Genomic DNA, 26,285 nt, shown 5'->3' with positions numbered 1-26,285 from the left:
ATCTCCCAAAGTGTGTCACAGATGCAGTGAAGGCTCACCAACCCCCTCATCTCTCCCCCAGAGCTGCTGTGTCTGTCTGCTGATTCATTCCGCTCCCTCTCCCCTTCCCTCTCCTCCCTGCATCCCAGTCATCCAGTGCACCCCACCCTCTATCACATTCTGCACATTCCCTCTCCCACCCACTTGCCCCATTCTCAGCTCCATTGCCCTGTGTATAACCATCTGACAACCTGCCCCACTCACACAGCGTCAACAGATCACAGCAGCTCAGGCAGCCTCTTCTTTAATGGACAGTCTCTCACTGCTGGACAGAGCAAATGGAATGAAAGTGTAAATTGTTACGTCCTTTATTGTAAAAATAGAATCTAGGCAGACGTTGGGGTCCATCAGTGGTTTGGGGGAATTATGGGATGACAATCTGCTTGCTCCTGCAGTCGGAGAGATTTTGGTTATCTTGTTGACCAACATTGGTCCTCTTTGACCTGTCAATGACCCTGCAATTTGGTTGAAAGAAATGGGAATGAACTCAGTCTCAGTTGGGGTAAGGAGTGCGTCCTGTTACTCAAGCGAAGGTCAGCGGGGAGAAACACAGCAGCCAGGGGAGTAACGTGAACTAACAGATGCTCCTAGGCTGCCAGTCAATCACCCGCAGGGCTTGAGAGCCTCAGGTGCTGTTTCCTTGCTCCTGCTCAAACAGCAGCATTGCCAGTTGGGAACGGGAGCCTAGGGCCTGGAGGTTGCTCTGCACACATCGATGGTAAATCTCCTCACTCACTCGAGGGCTGCACATCCTCTGCCCGTACTTCTGGCGCAGGGCGGGTTCGACAGCGCGGAAAACATGGAGGCTGGAATACTGGACAAACATTTCATACAGGTCCAGAGTCTCCAGGATTTCCTCATTCTCCAGCGCATCGGAGGTCATCTTGCCTCGGGCAGCCATGTAGTCGGAGTTGTAAAAACAGGCAGCATCAAAGAAGTCACGGTCAAAGTGGCCGGAATCCTTGAGCAAGTCAATGGTCAGTGGCAGTGGCTGGTTGTGATAGGCGATTTTCGGGTTATATTCCTGGAAGTGGATGGGGAAGAAGACCTGCCATTGGCTGATGGTGTTCATGCGGCACCGGTTCAGGAATTCAAAGTTGACCTCCATGTTGATCCCGGCCACAAAGAACAAGGTGTCTACCGGGTGCTTCTTGGAGATGATGTCCATGATCTTTAGCTGGCACGGTGAGTCAGTCTTCACACTAATCCAGGGAATCTTCGTTTCTGGATACTTCCTCTCGCAGTCCATGATCTTTGCCTTGACGCTGCTGAAGATGTCGTTCTGATTGACTCTCTGAGCTTCAAAGGCGTCGTAGATGAAGAGCAGAGTTAGGATTGCGTTCTCGTTGCTCTCCAGTGCATTGAGGGCGTACAGCTCAATGAAGTGGATGGCCTGCTCCCTCTCGTGGACGCTGAGTGGGAGGATGATGTGGATCCTGGTGGCCTCAGTCACATACGGCATGGGGATGATTTCCACGTTGCTGAGTGGCCGGACCAGGTGGACCCTCTTGGTAATGGAGCGGCTATGTCCCTTCTGGGTAACCGCCTCCAGTTGCAGGTCCAGCGTGTACTCCATGCCACGGGTAGGGTCAAACCTGCGATAGCCATTCAGCAGCTGCTCTTTGCGCAGGTGAAGTGTGGGTTGGTATTTTTTATTCAGCTCCTCCACAGCCGCCTCAATGATGTTGCTGATGTCGCTCTTGTCAATCCCTCGCAGCTCACACTTCGGGGACCCATCCACACAGGAGAAGACCTGCTCCTCGGTGAAGTAATCCCAGCGAAGGACCTCAAACCGGGTGCGGGGCTGAAAAGGGGGGTTAATCCCTATGGGCCAGCTGCTGGCTTTCTCCCCCTCAGCTGTTAGGCCACTGACATTTCTGATTTCATCCTGAAAAATGGAATAAAAAGGAGTTAGGGAGAAGAAGGGGCCATTCAGCCCCATGAGCCCATCGTAACTCTCAGTTAGATCCTGGCTGATCTGTATCTAAACGTCATTGCCTTGACTTCCATTCCCTCGATCCCCTTACCAAACAAAAATCTTACTCTAGAAACTCCAGTAACCCCCCAGCCTGAACAGCCTTTTTGGGCAGAGAGAGTTCCAGATTCCCACTGCCCTGTGTGTGAGGGAGTGATTCTGACATCACCCTGAACGGCCTGGCTCGAATTTGAAGGTCCTGCCCCCTTGTTCTGGACTCCCCATCACCCACCCCAACAGAGGAGACAGTTTCTCTCTATCGACCCGATCAAAACCCTTTATCATTTTAAACATTAATCTTCAATACTCGAGGCAGAACAAGCCGGGTCTGTGCAACCTGTCCTCGTAAGTTAACCCTTTAATTTCTGGCATCTTTCTGGTCAACCTGTGCTGCAGCCCCTTCCTGTGCTGTCCAGAATGAGGCCCATTATCCATCCATTACCCCCCACCCCAATCTATTACCCCCCACCCCAATCCATTACCCCACACCCCCACCCCAATCCATTACCCCCCATCCCCACCCCAATCCATTACCCCCCATCCCCACCCCAATCCATTACCCCCCACCCCAATCCATTTCCCCCACCCCAATCCATTACCCTCACTACCCATCCATTACCCCCCACCCCAATCCATTACCCCCACTACCCATCCATTATCCCCACCCCAATCCATTACCCCCACCCCAATCCATTACCCCCACCCCAATCCATTACCCCCCTCCCCAATCCATCACTGCCCACCCCAATCCATTAACCCCACTACCCATCCATTACCCCCACCCCAATCCATTACCCCCCACCCCAATCCATTACCCCCACTCCAATCCATTACCCCCCACTCCAATCCATTACCCACCACCCCAATCCATTACGCCCCACCCCAATCCATTACCCCCACCCCAATCCATTACCCCCACCCCAATCCATTACCCCCCTCCCCAATCCATCACTGCCCACCCCAATCCATTAACCCCACTACCCATCCATTACCCCCACCCCAATCCATTACCCCCCACCCCAATCCATTACCCCCACTCCAATCCATTACCCCCCACTCCAATCCATTACCCACCACCCCAATCCATTACGCCCCACCCCAATCCATTACCCCCACTACCCATCCATTACCCCCACTCCAATCCATTATCCCACACCCCAATCCATTACGCCCCACCCTAAACCATTACCCCCCATCCCAATCCATTAGCCCCCACTACCCATCCATTACCCCCACTACCCATCGATTACCTCCACTACCCATCCATTACCCGCCACCCCAATCCATTACCACCCACTATCCATCCATTACCCCCCACCCCAATCCATTACCCCCCACTACCCATCCATTACCCCCACCCCAATCCATTACCCCCACCCAAATCCATTACCCCCACTACCCATCCATTACCCCCCACCCCAATCCATTACCCCCCACCCCAATCCATTACCCCCACCCCAATCCATTACCCCCCACCCCAATCCATTACCCCTCACCCCAATCCATTACCCCCCACTACCCATCCATTACCCCCACCCCAAACCATTACCCCCCACCCCAATCCATCACCGCCCACCTCAATCCATTAACCCCATAACCCATCCATTACCCCCCACCCCAATCCATTACATCCCACTACCCATCCATTACCCCCCACTACCCATCCATTAACACCCACACCAATCCATTTCCCCCACTACCCATCCATTACCCCCACTACCCATCCATTACACCCCACCCCCTTCCATTATCCCCCACTCCAATCCATTACCCCCCACCCCAATCCATTACCCCCCACCCCAATCCATTACCCCCACTACCCATCCATTACCCCCCACCCCAATCCATTATCCCACACCCCAATCCATTACCCCCCACCCCATCCATTACCCCCACCCTAAACCATTACCCCACACCCCAATCCATTAGCCCCCATTACCCATCCATTACCCCTCACTACCCATCCATTACACCCCACCAGCACCCAAAACCATTATCCCCCACCCCGTCTATTAACCCCACTACCCATCCATTACCCCCCACCCCAATCCATTACCACCCACTATCCATCCATTACCCCCCACCCCAATCCATTACCACCCACTATCCATCCATTACCCCCCACCCCAATCCATTACCCCCCACTACCCATCCATTACCCCCACCCCAATCCATTACCCCTACCCAAATCCATTAGCCCCACTACCCATCCATTACCCCACAACCCAATCCATTACCCCCCACCCCAATCCATTACCCCCACCCCAATCCATTACCCCCACCCCAATCCATTACCCCCCACCCCAATCCATTACGCCCCACCCCAATCCATTACCCCCCACTACCCATCAATTACCCCCAACCCACTCCATTACCCCCCACACCAATCCATTACCCCCCCACCATAATCCATCACCCCCCACCCCAATCCATTACCCCCACTACCCATCCATTACCCCCACCCCAATTCATTACCCCCCACCCCAATCCATTACACCCCACCCCAATCCATTACCCCACCCCAATCCATTACCCCCCACTACCCATCCATTACACCCACCCCAATCCATTACCCCCCACCCCAATCCATTACCCCCCACTACCCATCCATTACACCCACCCCAATCCATTTCCCCCCACCCAATCCATTACCCCTCATTATCCATCCATTACCCCCACCCCAATCCATTAACCACCACCCCAATCCAGTACCCCCACTACCCATCCATTACCCCCTACCCCAATCCATTACCCCCCACCCCAATCCATTACCCCCCCCACCCCAATCCATTATCCACCGCCCCAATCCATTACCCCCACTACCCATCCATTACCCCCCACCCCAATCCATTACCCCACACTACACATCCATTACCCCCCACCCCAATCCATTACCCACCATTATCCATCCATTACCCCCCACCCTAATCCATTTCCCCCCACTATCCATCCATTACCCCCACCCCAATCCATTAATCCCCACTATCCATCTATTACCCCCCACACCCAATCCATTAACCCCACCCCAATCCATTACCATCCACCCCAATCCATTAACCCCCATTATCCATCCATTACCCCCCACCCCAATCCATTACCCCCCACTACCCATCCATTACCCCCACCCCAATACATTACCCCCCACCCCAATCCATTACCCCCCACCCCAATCAATTACCCCCACCCCAATCCATTATGCCCCACCCCAATCCATTACCCCCCACTACCCATCAATTACCCCCACCCCAATCCATTACCCCCCACACCAATCCATTACCCCCCCACCCCAATCCATCACCCCCCACCCCAATCCATTATCCCCCACTACCCATCCATTACCCCCCACCCCAATCCATTAACCCCACTACCCATCCATTACCCCCCACTACCCATCCATTACCCCACAGCCCAATCCATTACCCCCCACCCCAATCCATTACCCCCACTACCCATCCATTACTGCCCACCCCAATCCATTACCCCCACTACCCATCCATTACCTAACACCCCAATCCATTACGCCCCACGCAAATCTATTACCCCCACCCCAATCCATTACGCCCCACCCCAATCCATTACGCCCCACCCCAATCCATTACCCCCCACTACCCATCCATTACCCCCACCCCAATCCATTACCACCCACCCCAATCCATCACCCCCCACCCCAATCCATTACCCCCCACTACCCATCCACTACCCCACCCCAATCCATTATTCCCACCCTAATCCATTACCCCACACCCCAGTCTATTACCCCCCCACCCCAATCCATTACCACCCACCACCCATCCATCACCCCCACCCAATCCATTACCCCCCACCCCAATCGATTACCCACACCCCAATCCATTACCCCTACTACCCATCCATTACCCCCCACCCCAATCCATTACCCCCACCCCAATCCATTACCCCCACTACCCATCCATTACCCCCACCCCAATCCATTACGCCCACACCTATCCATTACACCCCACCCCAATCCATTACCCCAACCCAATCCATTACCCCCCACTACCCATCCATTACACCCACCCCAATCCATTACCCCCCACCCCAATCCATTACCCCCCACTACCCATCCATTACACCCACCCCAATCCATTTCCCCCCACCCAATCCATTACCCCTCATTATCCATCCATTACCCCCACCCCAATCCATTAGCCCCCACCCCAATCCAGTACCCCCACTACCCATCCATTACCCCCTACCCCAATCCATTACCCCCCACCCCAATCCATTACCCCCCCCACCCCAATCCATTATCCACCGCCCCAATCCATTACCCCCACTACCCATCCATTACCCCCCACCCCAATCCATTACCCCACACTACACATCCATTACCCCCCACCCCAATCCATTACCCACCATTATCCATCCATTACCCCCCACCCTAATCCATTTCCCCCCACTATCCATCCATTACCCCCACCCCAATCCATTAATCCCCACTATCCATCTATTACCCCCCACACCCAATCCATTAACCCCACCCCAATCCATTACCTTCCACCCCAATCCATTAACCCCCATTATCCATCCATTACCCCCCACCCCAATCCATTACCCCCCACTACCCATCCATTACCCCCACCCCAATACATTACCCCCCACCCCAATCCATTACCCCCCACCCCAATCAATTACCCCCCACCCCAATCCATTATGCCCCACCCCAATCCATTACCCCCCACTACCCATCAATTACCCCCACCCCAATCCATTACCCCCCACACCAATCCATTACCCCCCCCACCCCAATCCATCACCCCCCACCCCAATCCATTATCCCCCACTACCCATCCATTACCCCCCACCCCAATCCATTAACCCCACTACCCATCCATTACCCCCCACTACCCATCCATTACCCCACAGCCCAATCCATTACCCCCCACCCCAATCCATTACCCCCACTACCCATCCAATAGCTCCACCCCAATCCATTACCCCCACCCCAATCCATTACACCCACCCCAATCCATTACCCCCACTACCCCTCAATTACCACCCACCCCAATCCATCAAACCCACCCCAATCCATTACCCCCCACTACCCATCTATTACCCCCACCCCAATCCATTACCCCCCACCCCAATCCATTACCCCCACCCCAATCCATTACCCCCCACTACCAACCATTACCCCCCCCAATCCATTACCCCCCACCCTAATCCATTACCCCCACTACCCATCCATTACTGCCCACCCCAATCCATTACCCCCACTACCCATCCATTACCTAACACCCCAATCCATTACGCCCCACGCAAATCTATTACCCCCACCCCAATCCATTATGCCCCACCCCAATCCATTACGCCCCACCCCAATCCATTACCCCCCACTACCCATCCATTACCCCCACCCCAATCCATTACCACCCACCCCAATCCATCACCCCCCACCCCAATCCATTACCCCCCACTACCCATCCACTACCCCACCCCAATCCATTATTCCCACCCTAATCCATTACCCCACACCCCAGTCTATTACCCCCCCACCCCAATCCATTACCACCCACCACCCATCCATCACCCCCACCCAATCCATTACCCCCCACCCCAATCGATTACCCACACCCCAATCCATTACCCCTACTACCCATCCATTACCCCCCACCCCAATCCATTACCCCCCACCCCAATCCATTACCCCCACTACCCATCCATTACCCCCACCCCAATCCATTACGCCCACACCTATCCATTACACCCCACCCCAATCCATTACCCCAACCCAATCCATTACCCCCCACTACCCATCCATTACACCCACCTCAATCCATTACCCCCCACTCCAATCCATTACCCCCCACTACCCATCCATTATACCCACCCCAATCCATTATCCCCCACCCCAATCCATTACACCCCACCCCAATCCATTACCCCACCCCAATCCATTACCCCCCACTACCCATCCATTACACCCACCCCCTTCCATTAACCCCCACCCCAATCCATTACCCCCCACTACCCATCCATTACACCACCCCAATCCATTAACCCCCACGCCAATCCATTACCCCTAACTATCCATCCATTACCCCCACCCCAATCCATTAGCCCTCACCCCAATCCAGTACCCCCACTACCCATCCATTACCCCCCACCCCAATCCATTACCCCACACCCCAATCCATTACCCCCCACCCCAATCCATTACCCACCATTATCCATCCATTTCCCCCCACTCTAATCCATTTCCCCCCAACTATCCATCCATTACCCCCACCCCAATCCATTAATCCCCACTATCCATCTATTACCCCCCACCCCAATCCATTAACCCCACCCCAATCCATTACCCCCCACCCCAATCCATTACCCCCAACTCTCCATCCATTACCCCCTGCCCTAATCCATTACCCCCACTACCCATCCATTACCCTGCCTCTCGGTGTGTCTCTGTGCCTGTCTCTCAATGTGTCTCTGTGCCTGTGTCTGGGTGTGTCTCTGTGCATGTCTCTCAATGTGTCTCTGTGCCTGTCTCTCGGTGTGTCTCTGTGCCTGTCTCTCAATGTGTCTCTGAGCCTGTCTCTCAATGTGTCTCTGTGCACGTCTCTTGGTGTGTCTCTGAGCCTGTGTCTCGGTGTGTCTCTGAGCCTGTCTCTTAATGTGTCTCTGAGCCCCTATCTCGGTGTGTCTCTGTGCCTGTCTCTCGTGTGTCTCTGTGCTTGTCTCTCGTGTGTCTCTGTGCCTGTCGCTCGGTGTGTCTCTGAGCCTGTGTCTGGGTGTGTCTCTGTGCCTGTCTCTCGTGTGTCTCTGTGCCTGTCGCTCGGTGTGTCTATGAGCCTGTGTCTGGGTGTGTCTCTGTGCCTGTCTCTCGTGTGTCTCTGTGCCTGTCTCTTGGTGTGTCTCTGTGCCTGTCTCTTGGTGTGTCTCTGTGCCTGTCTCTTGGTGTGTCTCTGTGCCTGTGTCTGGGTGTGTTTCTGTGCCTGTCTCTCGGTGTGTCTCTGTGCCTGTCTCTCGGTGTGTCTCTATGCCTGTCTCTCGTGTGTCTCTGTGCCTGTGTCTGGGTGTGTCTAAGTGACAGTCTTTGTGAGCTGGATCTTTCCTGATACAGAGAGCCTGGTCTGATTCTGTACACTAGCTCTTGGAGATTATCGAGGTCATCCCTCACCCAGGAGGTTTATACACTCTCCCAGACTTCATCAAAGTGTCTGGGTGCGGCCAGGGAGAAATTTATAAAAGTCAATACTGGTAGAGAGCGGAGAATTGGCCATGAATCCATGGGAAAAATGAGAGAGAGTCTCTCCTGGAAAGGAGCTGCACAGAGGTCAAAATTGTACATCGAGTGAGGAAAATGAGTCATCAAATATCGAATACTCCAAACACAATATATAGGAACATGGTGTCGATACCAGAGCAAAATCAGGAGGCAACTGCTGTGCCCTCTGCCCCATTCATACATTGAACCCTGCTGACAGGAGTCACAAGTGAACAATCCCTCCCCTAAACCGAGTACTGACCCTCCGACATTGCAGCTTTCCCTCAGTACTGACCCTCTGACAGTGCAGCACTCCCTCAGTACTGACACTCTGACAGTGCAGCATTCCCTCAGTACTGACCCTCTGACAGTGCAGCACTCCCTCAGTACTGACCCTCCGACAGTGCAGCATTCCCTCAGTACTGACCCTCTGACAGTGCAACACTCCCTCAGTACTGACCCTCCGACAGTGCAGCATTCCCTCAGTACTGACCCGCTGACAGTGCAGCACTCCCTCAGTACTGGCCCTCTGACAGTGCAGCACTCCCTCAGTACTGACCCTCTGACAGTGCAGCACTCCCTCAGTACTGACCCTCTGACAGTGCAGCACTCCCTCAGTACTGACCCTCTGACAGTGCAGCACTCCCTCAGTACAGACCCTGTGACAGTGCAGCACTCCCTCAGTACTGACCTCTGACAGTGCGGCACTCCCTCAGTACTGACCCTCTGACAGTGCAGCACTCTCTCAGTACTGACCCTCTGACAGTGCAGCACTCCCTCAGTACTGACCCTCTGACAGTGCAGCAATGTCTCAGTACTGACCCTCTGACAGTGGAGCACCCCCTCGGTACTGACCCTCTGACAGTGCAGCACTCCCTCAGTACTGACCCTCTGACAGTGCAGCACTCCCTCAGTACTGACCCTCTGACAGTGCAGCACTCCCTCAGTACAGACCCTCTGACAGTGCAGCACCCCCTCAGTACTGACCCTCTGACAGTGCGGCACTCCCTCAGTACTGACCCTCTGACAGTGCTGCACTCCCTCAGTACTGACCCTCTGACAGTGCGGCACTCCCTCAGTACTGACCCTCTGACAGTGCAGGAGCCCCTCAGTACTGACCCTCTGACAGAGCAGCACCCCCTCAGTACTGACCCTCTGACAGTGCGGCACTCCCTCAGTACTGACCCTCTGACAGTGCGGCACTCCCTCAGTACTGACCCTCTGACAGTGCAGGAGCCCCTCAGTACTGACCCTCTGACAGAGCAGCACCCCCTCAGTACTGACCCTCCGACAGTGCAGCACTCCCTCAGTACTGATCCTCTGACAGTGTAACACTCCCTCAGTACTGACCCTCCGACAGTGCAGCACTCCCTCAGTACTGACCCTCTGACAGAACAGCACCCCCTCAGTACTGACCCTCCGATCGTGCAGCACTCCCTCAGTACTGACCCTCCGACAGTGCAGCACTCCCTCAGTACTGACCCTCTGACAGAGCAGCACTCCCTCAGTACTGACCCTCCGACAGTGCAGCACTCCCTCAGTACTGACCTTCTGACAGTGCAGCACTCCCTCAGTACTGACCCTCTGACAGTGCAGCACTCCCTCAGTACTGACCCTCCGACAGTGCAGCACTCCCTCAGTACTGACCCTCTGACAGTGCAACACTCCCTCAGTACTGACCCTCTGACAGTGCAACACTCCCTCAGTACTGACCCTCCGACAGTGCAGCAGTCCCTCAGTACTGACCTTCTGACAGTGCAGCGCTCCCTCAGTACTGACCCTCTGACAGTGCAGCACTCCCTCAGTACTGACCCTCCAAAAATCTGACCTCGCTATTGGCACCTGGAGTGTCAGCCTGGATAATGTGTTCAAGTCTTTGAAGTGGGACTTGAGTCCATGACATCCTGACTCCGAGGTGACAAACTGAGGTCTTGTTTATGTTAAGTTAGCCCGAATATCCTCACTGAGCCCCTCCCAGACCAGCACCTGTAGCTCTTCAATGTCCAGGTAGGTTCTCTCCAGCTCCAGCTCAGTGTAATGCTTGTGTAGCCGATACATCTGGACAGGGTCCATCACGGGGTGGACAGTCAAAGCGTTCCTGAACTCCGAACGCTCTTCCTTGTCCAGCTCAGCATTCTTCAGCAGCTCAAAGTATCGATAGTGCAGACCCTGAGGGGAGTGAGGGAGGAACAGAAGGTATGAGGGACCAGTCCCCTGACATCTCGGCACCCCTTCACAATCCCACTGCCCTCAGTCACACATCAAAACCTTCACCGCGTGTCCCCACGCTTCATATCCAGAGTTTCCAACCAAATTAACTGACCCTCTGACAGTGCAGCTCCCCCTCATCCAGGAGCGCTGGTTAATGTGAATCTCTCCCACTGGTAAAGGCTTTTCATTGGAGCCCTGAGGGATATCATATCACAACAGCAAACACACAGAATCCTCTTCACCCAGTGAAGTATGCCCACCAATCCTCTCAAACATCACCAAATAGCAATGTAGGATCTGCTCCAGTGAGAGCCTCATTGGAACAGTGGGAGGCCATTCAGCCCCTCGAGCCTGTTATACAGGAACAGGAGGAGGCCAATCAGCCCCTTGAGACTGTTAGGCAGGAATAAGAGGAGGCCATTCTTCCCCTCTTGCCTGTTGCACAGGAACAGGAGGAGGCCATTCAGCCCCTTTGTCTTGGCCTCTCAGATATGACATTAAATATATGGGATTCTTGGCTCTATTAATAACCGTATGGAATACAAAAGTCAGGAAGATTTGCTAAACCCTTTTATAAATCACTGGTTAGACCCCAGCTGGAGGATTGTGTCCCAATTCCGGGTCCCACACTTTAGGAAGGACGTCAAGGCCTTGGAGAGGGTGCGGAGGAGATTGACCAGGATGGGAGCAGGGATGAGGGACTTCAGTTAATGTGGAGAGACTGGAGAAGCTGGGATTGTTCTCCTTAGAGCAGAGAAGGTTAAGGGGAGGCTAGGTAGGTAGGTCAGGTGTTTCTCACGTGTCAGTGCAGACTCGATGGGCCGAAGGGCCTCTTCTGCACTGTGTGATTCTGTGAGATTTAATAGAGGTGTTCAAAATCGTGAGGGGTTTAGACAGAGTGAATAAGGAGAAACTGTTTCCAGTGGCGGGAGAGTCGGTAACCAGAGGGACGCAGAGTGAAGAGAATCGGGAAAAGAAACTGAGGGAGAGATGAAGGGGAATGTTTTTTTCCACAGTGAGTTGTTGTGATCTGGAAGGCGCTGCCTGAAAGGGCGGTGGAAGCAGATTCAATAGGAACTTTCAAAAGGGAATTGGATAAATAGATGAAGGAGGAGAAATATCCAGAGTCTAGAAGCAGCAAGGGAAGTGGGACTAATTGGGTAGATCTCGCAGCGTCGGAATAGACAGGACGGGCAGCCTGATATTCAGACAGTAACGTGGCGCTCTCCAAATGACAGGGCCAGATCCCATTAAAATCTGATTTATACCTGAATCCATCAGACTCCAACTGAGTGTAGATGTAACCTTGACAACTTTCTGTACTCTGAGGGGTGAGGGGGTGAGGGTGGGTGGCGGAGGGGTGAGGGGTGAGGGGGGGTTAAGGGGGGGTGGGGGTGAGGGGGAGGGGTGGCAGCGGGTTGGGGGTGAGGGGGGGTGGCGGAGGGGTGAGGGGGGTTAAGGGGGGATGGGGGTGAGGGGGAGGGGTGATGAGGGGTGAAGGTGGGGTTGTGGGGGGGGTGGGGGTGAGGGGGGGGTTGTGGGTGGGTGGGGGTGAGGGGGGGTGGGGGTGAGGGGGGCGTGGCGGGGGGTGGGGGTGAGGGGGGGCTACGGGGGGTGAGGGGGAAGGGTGGTGGGGGTGAGGGGGAGGGGTGATGGGGGGTGAGGGGGGGTTGCGGGGGGTGGGGGTGAGGGGGGGTGGGGGTGACGGGGGCGTGGCGGGGGGTGGGGGTGAGGGGGTGTTGCGGGGGGGTGGGTGTGAGGGGGGGTTGCGGGGGGTGGGGGTGAGAGGGGGTTGCGGGGGGTGGGGAAGTGCGGGTGGGGGTGAGGGGGGGTGGGGGTGAGGGGGTGAGGGAGGGAGGAGTTGGCGGGGGGGTGAGGGATGAGGGGGGGGCAGTAAAGGCTGTTCTGCGGTTGAAGGTGGAGTTTGTGGCCATCCTGCAGATGATGTGAGAACCAGGGGGAGGCGGTAGTGAGGTGGTAATGTCACTGAGCATCACTGTCGCTGGATTCTGGGAGGATGATGACGAAATCTCCATCCAGACTCTGTGAACATTTGACTCCAGTCTGGCTTATGGCAGCACCAATACCCTCTGTGAGAATGCTCCTGTTGTTGAGACGCAGTGGAGGTCCTAATAGTCGCTGATGATGACAGGCAGTGAGGACACTCCATAAATCTCCACATGGCCTCTGGGAATGTCTGACTCCTGTCTGGCCGAGGGCAACACGCTTGGGCTCTGTGAGCAGGGTCATATCATAGAGACACAACCATGAAACTTTAGCAGCATCTGATGCTGTGTCCGCCTTCAGCACCTCAGCTCTTCAGGAGCTGGTGCACAGCATCACTGGTCACAGATGCTGGTGTGATGGGGCCAGCCCCACCTTAAAGGTGCTGAGAGCACACAGAGAGTATGAGGGAACTCTGTGACACCTGCCCACTACATTCAGGCAGCAATGACCAGCACCATCAAGGTGCAGGCATCAGTAATGTGTCCAGGGAGTGTGAGGCTGGAGTGTCACTGTGGTCTGAAGGCTGCACAGACACAGGGAAGAGGCCCTGGACTGAGACACCTGCCTTTTATCTTGTGCAGAAAGGTTTCACATCTGAGTGACAGGAACACTGCTCATCAGAACAAGGAGCCATAGGTAGAGAGACATTCTTGAGAGTTTATTGACAATAGTGAACATTATGTACAAGTGATTAACACCCATGGCCAGGCTGTGCAACTAATTCTCCTTAACTTTCCTAACCCTGCCGCTAGTCTTGGTGCTCCCCGGACATCCACAGTGGAGGTGAAGGCAGCCTGCTGACTGTGACACCCTGTCTGTGACACCCTGTCTGTGACACCCTGTCTGTGACTTTGGCGGGCGTCCTCTGGAGGGCTGAGACTGGGAGGGCCTTGGCCTGCTTTCAGGGTCCTGCTGTGCGGCAGTGACACCCTCCTTGGCCTGTGGAGCTGGATCTGCTGAGGTCTCAGGAAGAGGGGATTTGGATGGGCCGGACACTCCCAGAATCACCTGGATGGATGGGCCCAGAATGTGCAACTGCTGACCCTCCTCCCTGTGGGTGCCCGAGGGCCCCAGGCTGACTCCTTGAGGAGAAGGGGTAGCTGAAGTGAGATTGAGTTGCCCCACACCTCTCTCATGTACACACTGTTGGGGACCAACTATGGCGTCAGTGAAGGAGTTAAGCCTGTGCAGCAGTGCAGGAGCAACGTCCTGGACCAAGGTCTCCATAGCGGCCGCCATCCTGCCAGTGTTGACCTCGGTGCGTTGGCAATGCTGAAGCTATCACCTCAGCCTGAAGATGGACAGACTTCTCCATCGTGCTTTGCAATCTGAGGAGTGCAGCAGACATCCCTTCCAGATGTTCCTGAACTTGTCTTTGCAGCTCCAGCAACTGTGACATGACCGAGTCCAGAGGCTCATCATCTGACTCGGACTCAGCAACGCTCTGGTCTCCAGCAACCCTCCGAGTGCCGGGGACCTGGGAAGTCCCTGCCTCTGCCTGCTGTAGATCAGACAGTGCGATGTGCTCACCAGATTGTGATCCTGAGGCTACTCTAAAGCTGGGTCCCACTGAGGTGTGTGTCTCTGCGCTGGTGGAGGGTGTGGGTGAGGCTGTGATGGGACTTTAGGGAGGGCGCCTTTAGATTCCTCTTCTGAACTTCCCTCGGGGCTTGATTGGAGGCCCTGGGCCATGGACTCTGCCAGCTGTTTCCCAGATGTGCCTGGGAAAGCAAGGGGAGATAATGAGAGCCTGGCAGTGGCCTGTGAAACAGGACACATCACTCACAGCCTGGTTATCTGATGGATGTTGCACTGCTGGGCCCTCATTGGTAGAGCAGCACTGACCTCACCGTCAGCACAGGACCGGTCCCGGTCATCGCCGGCCAGCTGGATGGCTCTGTTTCCAAAGTCTGTGAGGACCTTGATTTCAGGCACTTCTCTATCGGTCTGTGACCTCTCCCTGTTGCTGTGAGCCAGCTTGTCCTGCATGGATAGAGATGGAGAGAGTGTAAGCAGGATACCAGCCAGGCCAGATGATAAGTGTGCCTGGCCTGTGTGGGTGGTGAGTGGTCCCATGGACAGGATGAGGACAATGACGGTGAGTGTGAGAGAGTGATGGTGATGTCCCTTGCACTGGCAGTGAGTGAGGGCCCTGTGGGTGTGGGATGGGTTTGTGAGTGTGTGAGTTGAGAGCGATGAGAAGAGTGACTTACCCTGGGGAATGGAGGAGATCGACCATCCTCTTGTGGCACTGGGTAGTGTCCACTTTTGCAGGGTGTTGGCACTGACCACCGCTGCCCCCGCCCCCCGTGCTGGATTGGTGATGTTGCTGCCCATCCTGTGGCCAGAGCGGGGAGTAGAGGACATCACGTGAGCCTCCACTGTGTCCAAAAGGCGCTCGAGAGACGCGTCATTGAACCTGGGGGCAGCAGCCGTCCTGCCTTTCGGGGCCATGTCTCCCGTGCAGCTGGTCCTGGGCTGGAAGCTCTGAGAGGTGTGTATGTGGCTGGGATTTAAATCTGGTGCCCGGAGTGATGAAGTGGCGAGGTGAGGGGGTGGTGGGTAAATGAGAGCCTGCCCACCATGGAAACGGCCTGTTTCCCGGGAATGAATAATTAATGCAGCGGGTTTGGGACGATACGGTGTGAGAAACCCCCATTGCGGCCGGGGGGTAAAACATCGTTTTACCTGCTCACCACCGCACTCAGTGCAAATCTGGGACAATTCCGCCAAGAGTTAACGCTTTGAACCCAATGTGACTCTCCTTTGGAACTGAACTCTGTTCCTCTCTCCTCAGGTGTTGCCAGACCTGCTGAGTTTTTTCTAGCATTTTCTGTTTTTGTTATTCAAAGACAAGGAGGTTATGCTGGATCTTTATAAAAGGCTGATTCAGTCTCAGCTGGAGCATTGTGCCCAGTTCCAGGCTCCATGTTTTAGGAAGGATGTGGAGGCATTCGAAAGAGTGCAGAATATACTCACAAGCATGGTTCCAGGGAGGAGGAACTTCAGTTATGTAGATAGATTGGAGAAACTGGGTCTGTGCTCTTCGAAGAGAATGTTGAGAGGAGTTTAAAAGGAATCAAAAAAAGAGGCCTGGACAGAGTGGATAGGGAGAAACTGTTCCCATTGGTGGAAGGATCGAGAACCAGACACCACAGATTTAAGATAATTGGTAAAAGATGCAATAGAGACATGAGGAAAAACTTTTTCATGCAGTGAGTGGTTAGGACCTGGAATGCACAGCCTGAGAGTGTGGTGGAGGCAGGTTCAATCAAGGCTTTCAAGAGGGAATTAGATCATCACCTTAAAAGGAAAAATGTGGAGGGCCACAGGGAGAATACAAGGGAGTGGCACAAGGTGAATTGTTCCTTCAGAGGGTCAGTTCAGACACGATGGGAGGAATGGCCTGCTTCTGTTGTGCAACCACTCTATGATAACCCACTTCTTTGTTTCTCTGCTTTAGGAACAAGAGGAGGACATTCAGCTCTTCCAGATTGCTCCAACCACAGCTGTGAGATTTGTATCTTAACTTCCTCACCCACCTTGGTAACCTAATCCTTAATACCAACAAAAATATATCCAGCTCAGTTTAGACATTTCTAATTGACCCCCACCCCAACGGCTGTTTTGCTGGGGGAGGGAGTTCCAGATTCCCACTGCCCTCTGTGTGAGGAAGTGCTTCCTGACATCACCCTGAACGGCCTGGCTCGAATCTGAAGGTCCTGCCCCCTTGTCCTGGGCTCCCCATGTACCCCACCCCAGCCCACCCCAACCCGACCAGAGGAAATAGTCTCTCTCTATCAACCCTATCGAATCCTTTAATGATTTTAAACCCCTCGATTAGATCTCCCCTTAATCTCCTTTACTCGAGGAAATACAAACCGAGTCTGTGCAACCTGTCCTCGTAATTTAACCCTTTCCACCCTGGGACCATGCTGGTGAATCTGTGCTGTACCCCCTCCAAGGCCAACACTCCTTCCTGAGGTGTGGGGCCCAGAACTGAACCCAGTTACTCCAGATGGGGTCTGAGCAGAGCTTTATATAACTGTAATCTCACCTCCTCCCCTTTGTATTCCAGCCCCTGGGGTAAAGGTTGCACCTGTTCACTGGCGTTGAGTGATTTTTGTACCTGAATGTCTACACCTCTCTGCTCCTCTCAGCTTTGAGAAAATCTCCACAATAAAGTTCTTTTGACCTCACCCCCTGCACCAGCATTAAAATACAGCCAAGCAATCCCTCATGGAGCAAAGCTCCTCTCTATCAAAGCATTAATTGGTTCACTGTTCGAGAAAACCATTTCCTTACAGAGAAACGTGTTTAACACGAGCGAGTTCAGCAAATAGCAGCTGACTGCCAAAAGCACTTGGCGTCCGTGTAGGATGCTGGTTACAATAACAACTCAATCCCAAAACTCTGCTTACTCTGCGATGATGGTCTACTCTCCCCAACGTTCTCAACTCACTTCCTGTTTACACAGAAACACACAAATAAATACACGGTGAGAGGTTTGAAGGGTGTGTGAGTGTGCGACAGGTTCCAGTGGGTAGTGCGTAGGGTAAATTGACTTTGTACAGTCAGACTGTGGGCTTTGTGCACATTTAACATCATCGGACTGTCAGAGGGAGGGGGGTCCAACAAACACTTCAACAACAAGCCGGTGAACTGCAGGAGGAAAAGGAGATCGGACAGAGGGGGAGGAGTCTCACAGTTCGAGGAGTGTGAGGGAGGGGGAGGAGTCTAAAGTTTGAGGGGAGTGAGAGAGGGGAATAGTCACAGAGTTTGAGGGGAATGAGGGGAAGAGTCGCAGAGTTTGAGGGAAATAAGGGGAAGAGTCGCAGAGTTTGAGGGAAATGAGGGAGAGGAACGCAGAGTTTGAGGGGAATGAGGGAGAGGAATGCAGAGTTTGAGGGGAGTGAGGGTCAAAGAGTTTGAGGAGAATGAGGGGTAAGGGACGCAGAGTTTGAGGGAAATGAGGGGGAAGGGACGCAGAGTTTGAGGGAAATGAGGGGAAAGGGACGCAGAGTTTGAGGGAAATGAGGGGGAGAGTTGCAGAGTTTGAGGGGAATGAGGGGGAAAGTTGCAGAGTTTGAGGGGAATGAGGGGGAGAGTTGCAGAATTTGAGGGGAATGAGGGGGAAGGGATGCAGAGTTTGAGGGAAATGAGGGGGTAGGGATGCAGAGTTTGAGGGGAATGAGGGGGAATAGTCGCAGAGTTTGAGGGGAATGAGGAGGAAGGGATGCAGAGTTTGAGGGAAATGAGGGGGAATAGTCGCAGAGTTTGAGGGGAATGAGGAGGAAGGGATGCAGAGTTTGAGGGGAATGAGGGGGAGAGTCAAAGAGTTTGAGGGGAATGAGGGGGAGAGAAGAGTTTGAGGGGAATGAGGGGGGAGAGCCAAAGAGTTTGAGGGGAATGAGGGGGAGTCGCAGAGTTTGAGGGGAATAAGGGAGAAGGGACGCAGAGTTTGAGGGGAATGAGGGAGAAGGGACGCAGAGTTTGAGGGAAATGAGGGGGGAGAGTCAAAGAGTTTGAGGAAAATGGGGAAGGGACGCAGAGTTTGAGGGAAATGAGGGGGAGAGTCGCAGAGTTTGAGGGGAATGAGGGGAAGAGTCACAGATTTTGAGGGAAATGAGGGAGAGGAAGAGTTGCAGAGTTTGAGGGGAATGAGGAAGGGGAAGAGTTGCAGAGTTTGAGGGGAATGAGGGAGGGTAAGAGTTGCAGAGTTTGAGGGGAATGAGGAAGGGGAAGAGTTGCAGAGTTTGAGGGGAATGAGGGAGGGAGTGACAGAGTTTGAGGGGAGTGAGGGAGGGTAAGAGTTGCAGAGTTTGAGGGGAATGAGGGAGAGGAAGAGTTGCAGAGTTTGAGGGGAATGAGGGAGGGTAAGAGTTGCAGAGTTTGAGGGGGGTGAGGGAGGGTAAGAGTTGCAGAGTTTGAGGGGGGTGAGGGAGGGTAAGAGTTGCAGAGTTTGAGGGGAATGAGGGAGGGTAAGAGTTACAGAGTTTGAGGGGAATGAGGGAGGGTAAGAGTTGCAGAGTTTGAGGGGAGGGAGGGAGGGAGTGACAGAGTTTGAGGGGAATAAGGGAGGGAGTGACAGAGTTTGAGGGGAATGGGGGAGGGTAAGCGTTGTAGAGTTTGAGGGGAGTGAGGGAGGGTAAGAGTTGCAGAGTTTGAGGGGAGGGAGGGAGGGTAAGAGTTGCAGAGTTTGAGGGGGGTGAGGGAGGGAGGGAGTGACAGAGTTTGAGGGGAGGGAGGGAGGGTAAGAGTTGCAGAGTTTGAGGGGAGTGAGCGAGGGAGGGAGTGACAGAGTTTGAGGGAGGTGAGGGAGGGAGGGAGGGAGTGACAGAGTTTGAGGGGAGGGAGGGAGGGAGTGACAGAGTTTGAGGGGGGTGAGGGAGGGAGGGAGGGAGTGACAGTAGGTGAGGCTGTGTAAGGGTTATTGGGATCGCGCACACACACACATGGCTTCATCCAAGCCTTTTCTCCACAGTTACTGAGCTGCAGGATCTGCCCCCAGGATGTGTGGATAACTCGGTTCCCCTGCTCTCCGTGCCAACAGCGAGGACCTCTCCAGACAGTTTGGTACTTGGAATTCTTGGCAGCCGTCAGGAGGAGCAGGCAGGGAGACTGAGAGAGAGAGAGAGAGAGAGAGAGGTTTGTGCTGGAGACACTCGAGGGAAAGTGGGAAGTGTCAGAGGTTCTGTTCCACACAGGGACAGGCCGGTGAATGGGTTTCAGGCTGAGAATGATTCCAGTCTCTGTGCCGGGGACCTGGGAGCTAAGCTGTAACAGAGGCTGCTCTGTTTGACTGTTTCTGAAGCGATGCCTTTCCTGTTCACAGTCGGCCTGCAGTCCAAGAGAAACCAGGCTGCTCCTGACTCTCCAGGATTAGCCCAATTTCAAACCACGTGATCAGGAGCCCACACATAGTACAATCCCAGTCTGGACCCTGATTCACTGCTCCCGACAATATCCCAAACTCCACATGGAGCTTGAGCTGCCTCTGCACTCTGGCCTGCACCATGAAGCTCAATTCCTTATTAATTGGCACAAAAAAATTCACAATATCATATCAGACAGAAGAGGAGGCCATTCAGCCCATCGTGTCTGTGCTAGCTCTTTAAAAGAGCTATCCAATTAGTCCCACTGCCCCTGCTTTTTCCTCAGAGCCCCTGCAAAATGTCCTCATTGAGTATTTCTCCAATTTCCTTTTGAAAGTTATTGTTGAATCTGTTTCCACCCTTTCAGGCTTTGGGCTGACAAGTGGCAAGTAACATTCACGCCACACAAGTGCCAGGCAATGCCCATCTCCAACAAGGGAGAATCTAACCATCACCCCATGATGTTCAATGGCATTACCATCACTGAATCCCCCACTATCAACATCAAAAACAAAAGTTGCTGGGAAAACTCAGCAGGTCTGACAGCATCTGTGGAGAGAAAGACAGAGTTAACATTTCGAGTCCGTATGACTCTTCATCAGAACTAAAGAAAAATAGAAATGTGGTGAAATATAAGTTGTTTAAGGTGGGGTGGGACAGGTGGAGCTGGATAGAGGCCAGTGATAGGTGGAGGCAAAGGAGAGATTACCAAAGATGTTATAGAAAAAAGGACAAAGGGGTGTTGACGGTGGTGATATTAGCTAAAGGAGGTGCTAATGGGGACATTAAGGGTAGAAAGCAGGAGGAGCCAGTGACAGATAGCCCTAGTGGGGGTGGGGTGGGGAGAAGGGATCGAAATAGGCTAAAAGGTGGAGATAAAACAATGGATGGAAATACATTTAAAAATAATAATAGAAATAGCTGGGAAAAGAAAAAAATATATCTAAAAATGTATAATAATTATTAGAAAAAAGGGGATTAAAAAGGGGTGAGGATGGAGGAGGGAGTTCAAGATCTAAAGTTGTTGAACTCAATATTCAGTCCGGAAGGCTGTAAAGTGCCGAGTCGGAAGATGAGGTGCTGTTCCTCCAGTTTGCGTTGAGCTTCACTGGAACAATGCAGCAGGCCAAGGACAGACATGTGGGCATGAGAGCAGGGTGGAGTGTTGAAATGGCAAGCGACAGGGAGGTCTGGGTAATGCTTGCGGACAGACCGAAGGTGTTCTGCAAAGCGGTCACCCAGTCTGCGTTTGGTCTCTCCAATGTAGAGGAAACCGCATTGGAAGCAGCGAATGCAGTAGACTAAATTGAGGGAAGTGCAAGTGAAATGCTGCTTCACTTGAAAGGAGTGTTTGGGCTCTTGGATGGTGAGGAGAGGGGAAGTAAAGGGGCAGGTGTTGCACCTTCTGCGGTTGCGTGGGAAGGTGCCGTGGGAGGGGGTTGAGTTGTAGGGGGTGATGGAGGAGTGGACCAGGGTGTCTGAAAGTTCCCCTCCAAGTCACTCACCACCCTGACTTGGAAATATATCGCTGTTCCTTCACTGTTACTGGGTCAAAACCCAGAGCTCCCTCCCTAACAGCACTGTGAGTGTGCCTACACCGAATGGACTGCAGCAGTTCAAGAAGGCAGCTCACCACCACCTTCTCAAGGGCAATTAGAGATGGGCAATAAATACTGGCCCAGCCAGCGAAGCCCAGATCCCGTGAATGAATATAAAAATATATAAATTGTAAAAAGTTGAGGTCCCAGCGCTGATCCCTGTGGCACACCACTCATTACATCTTGCCAACCAGAAAAAGACCCATTTATGCCCACTCTCTGTTTCCTGTTAGCCAGCCAATCTTCTGTCTATGCCAAAAAAGCAGAAAATGCTGGAAACACTCAGCAGGTCTGACAGCATCTGTGGAGAGAAAGACAGAGTTAACATTTTGAGTCCATATGACTTCTTCAGAGCTAAAGAGAAATAAAAATGTGATTAAATTTATGCTGTTTAAGGGGGTGGGGCAGGTGAAGCTGGATAGAAGGCCAGTGATAGGCAAAGGAGAGATTGCCAGAGATGTCATGAACAAAAGGACAAAGGGGTGTTAATAATAGTGATACTGACTAAAAGAGCTTATGGTGGCATTAAGGTCGGAGAGCAGAATGTGATAATAGCAGGATAAGGGTAAGCACTCTGGAAAGAACAACATGAACAAGTGACAGACGACCCTAGTGAGGGTGGGGTGGTGGGAGGGGACAGTGGTGGGAAAAAAGATTGAAAATAGGATAAAAGGTAGGGATAAAACAATAAATAAAAATGAAATTAAATAAAATTCAGATTAAGTGGATAAAAAATTAAAATAAAAAAAAAATAACAATTTAAAAATGAAACTGAATATTGTAAAAAGGGGATAAAAAGGCGGTGAGGATGGAAGAGAGAGTTCATGGTCTGAAGTTGTTGAACTCAATATTAAGTCCGGAAGGCTGTAAAGTGCCTAGTCGGAAGATGAGGTGCTGTCCCTCCAGTTTGCGTTGAGCTTCACTGGAACAATGCAGCAGGCCAAGGACGGACATGTGGGCATGAGAGCAGGGTGATGTGTTGAAATGGCAAGCGACAGGGAGGTCTGGGTAATGCTTGCGGACAGACCGAAGGTGTTCCGCAAAGCGGTCGCCCAGTCTGCGTTTGGTCTCTCCAATGTAGAGGAAACCGCATTGGGAGCAGTGAATGCAGTAGACTAAGTTAGGGGAAATGCAAGTGAAATGCTGCTTCACTTGAAAGGAGTGTTTGGGCCCTTGGACGGTGAGGAGAGAGGAAGTAAAGGGGCAGGTGTTGCACCTTCTGTGGTTGCATGGGGAAGATGCCGTGGGAGGGGGTTGAGGTGTAGGGGGTGATGGAGGAGTGGACTAGGATGTCCCGGAGGGAACGATCCCTACGGAATGCCGCCGGGGGTGTGAAGGGAAGATGTGTTTGGTGGTGGCATCATGCTGGAGTTGGGGGAAATGGCGGAGGATGATCCTTTGAATGCGGAGGCTGGTGGGGTGATAAGTGAGGACAAGGGGGACCCTATCATGTTTCTGGGAGGGAGAGGAAGGTGTGAGGGTGGATGCGCGGGAGATGGGCCGGACACGGTTGAGGGCCCTGTCAACGACCGTGGGTGGAAAACCTCGGTTAAGGAAGAAGGAGGACATGTCAGAGGAACTGTTTTTGAAGGTAGTGTCATCAGAACAGATGCGACGGAGGCGAAGGAACTGAGAGAATGGGATAGAGTCCTCACAGGAAGCGGGGTGTGAGGAGCTGTAGTCGAGGTAGCTGTGGGAGTCGGTAGGCTTGTAATCTTTGGCAATCCCTCCTTTGCCTCCACCTATCACTGGCCCTCTATCCAGCTCCACCTATCCCACCCCACCTTAAACAACTTATATTTCATCACATTTCTATTTCTCTTTAGTTCTGAAGAAGTCACATGGACTTTAAATGTTATCTCTGTCTCCCTCTCCGCAGTTGCTGTCAGACCTGCTGAGCTTTTCCAGCAATTTTTGTTTTTGTTTCAGATTTCCAGCATCCGCAGTATTTTGCTTTTACCCCACTATCAACTTCCCGGGGGTTACCATTGACCAGAAACTGAACTGGACTAGCCATATAAATACTGTGGCTGCAAGAGCAGGTCAGAGGCTAGGAATCCAGTGGCAAGTAACTCACCTTCTGACTCCCCAAAATGGAATACTCCCCACTTGCCTGGATGAGTGCAGCTCCTACAACACTCAAGAAGCTTAAAACCATTCAGGACAAAGCAGCCGCTTGATTGGCACCACATCCACAAACATTCACTCCCTCCACCACCGACGCACAGTAGCAGCAGTGTGTGTACCATCTACAAGATGCGCTGCAGAAACTCACCAAGGCTCCTTAGACAGCACCTTCCAAACCCACAACCACTACCATCTAGAAGGACAAGGGCAGCAGGTAGATGAGAACACCACCACCTGGAAGTTCCCCTCCAAGTCAGAGAGAATGTGCAAGGTCACAGGGATAAGGCAGGGGATTGGGACCAGGTGGAATGTTCTTTCAGAGATTCAGTGCAGACTCGATGGGTGGAATAGCCCCTGTCTGCGCTGTAAGGATGATGTGATTATGTGATTCCAGTCTCTCGAATTGAAGTTCCTCATCCCTGGTGTTGTATTTTAGATATTGTGGGGTGAATATTAAACTGTTTATTCTATTTTCTCTGGTGTGGCTGTGACCAGTGTGCTCAATGCCAGGGTGAGCCAGAGCACAGCTGGATAGCATCTGGATAGCATGCCCACTGCTGCAGCTCAGGAGCCAGTTCGCTGGCCATGGTACAGGCAGATACCCACTCAGTGGGAGCAGGGCAGAGAGGGGGCACCAGCAATGGCTGGCGGCGGGGGGGGTATTAATACTGTCTCCTCCCTCTCACCTCCCCACACCCCGTTGCTGAGGACTCACAGATTCCAGAATGATTCACTCCCAAACTCATTGCGCCACAGGCTGAGGGTGAATGCAAGTTTGAAATGTGGGTGTTAAAGCTGCCAGTGATTTACACCCACCTCATACTGACTGACACAGCTCACTGACACATAATCAATGATACATCGGCCCAGCCACTCATCAGGCCTCGCACTCAGGATGTCATTCCGACAGCTCTCCAGGTGTGGCTGCAACTTGATCATGAGGCTCCGGGAGAGCAGGTATCCAAATCCCCCATGGCAGTAACGGCCCTCTGTCTCGCCGCCGATGAATTCCTCGGGACGCCCCATGTACAGGTCAGTGTTGATGCTCAGGTGGTTGACCAGCCCCTTGATGCGATCGCTCTCAGTGTATGAGTTGTCCTGAATGAAGTAGAACCAGTCATACTCACCGCTGTAATGTTCAAAAATGTACTTGACCGTCTGGTACATGTTCCAGATGGGCCGCTCATCACCGTGGGTTACGATGTACATTCCGTGTGGAATTTTCCGGCTCCTGGTCCCAGTGAAGTACAGGACCTTGTCAATGTGATGGCCAATTGTATGGTTCACAGCCACCGCCAGGGTGTTGAGAGTGGTTTTCGATGTCAGGACAGCTACAAACAAACCCTCTCGGATCCCCAGCTCAGTGCTGATGTAACGTGATCTAAAGCGAAACGAAAGGGAACATCAAACAACAACAACTTACATTGATTTAGCACCTCTAATGGGATGCAACATTCCCAAGGCACTACAGGGGAATATTATAAAACAAAATACGATACAAGCCACTTAGTGAGATATTAGTCAGGTGACCAAAAGCTTGGTCAATGAGGTGGGTTTTAAGGAGCATCTTAAGGGAGGAGAGTGAGGTAGAGAGGCGGAGGGGAGGGAATCCCAGAGCTCAGGGCCCAGGCAGCTGAAGGCACGGCCACCAATGGTGGAGTGATTCTAACTGTGAGTGCACAAGAGGCCAGAATTAGAGGAGTGCAGATATCTCGGAGAGTTGTGGGGCTGGAGGAGATTACAGGGATAGGGAGGGGGGGCGAGACCAAGGAGGGATTGAAAACAAGGATGAGAATTTGAAAATGGAGGTGCTGCTTGGCTGGGTCAGTGAGCACGGGGGTGATAGGGAAACAGGGCGCGGTGTGAGTTAAGGGCAGCAGAGTTTGGGATGAGCTCAAGTTTATGGAGTGTGGAATGTAGGAGAGCAGCTGGGAGTCCATTAGAATAGTCACATTGAGAGGCAGTGACGGCATGGTGAGGGTTTCAGAAGCAGATCAGCTGAGACAGAGTTTGGTTGGACAATGCTACGGAATTAGAAATAGGCGGGTTTAGGGATGGCCTGGATATCAGATCGAGAGCTCATCAGAGGGACAAACGCGACACCAAAGTTCTGAATAAACTGACTTAATCTCAGACTATTGGCAGGGAGAGGGATGGAGTGCCTATCTAGGGAACAGAGTTTAGGATAATCCAATAGCAGGTACAGCACGGGTTAGATACAAAGTAAA

At 52.9% G+C, this 26,285-nt stretch overlaps 1 protein-coding gene across 1 annotated transcript in view; it reads right to left on the bottom strand.

Annotated features, from left to right (window-relative positions):
• Window positions 1-331: 331 nt before the first annotated feature.
• Window positions 332-26,285, bottom strand: part of LOC144675346 (chondroitin sulfate synthase 2-like) — a 55,333-nt gene continuing 29,379 nt past the window's right edge. The window contains exons 3-5 of the mRNA XM_078536179.1: window positions 24,874-25,438; window positions 11,226-11,408; window positions 332-1,927 (exon numbers count right to left, since the gene is read on the bottom strand). Coding sequence (XP_078392305.1) covers window positions 665-1,927; window positions 11,226-11,408; window positions 24,874-25,438 — 2,011 coding nt within the window. The 3' untranslated portion in view covers window positions 332-664. The remainder of the gene's footprint in view (window positions 1,928-11,225; window positions 11,409-24,873; window positions 25,439-26,285) is intronic.

This window comes from Cetorhinus maximus, unplaced genomic scaffold (assembly GCF_964194155.1).
Source record: "Cetorhinus maximus unplaced genomic scaffold, sCetMax3.hap1.1 HAP1_SCAFFOLD_964, whole genome shotgun sequence".
NCBI classification, from domain to species: Eukaryota; Metazoa; Chordata; class Chondrichthyes; order Lamniformes; family Cetorhinidae; genus Cetorhinus; species Cetorhinus maximus.
The sequence above is the reverse complement of the archived record's forward strand: the minus strand, read 5'-3'. Positions and strand labels throughout refer to the sequence as shown.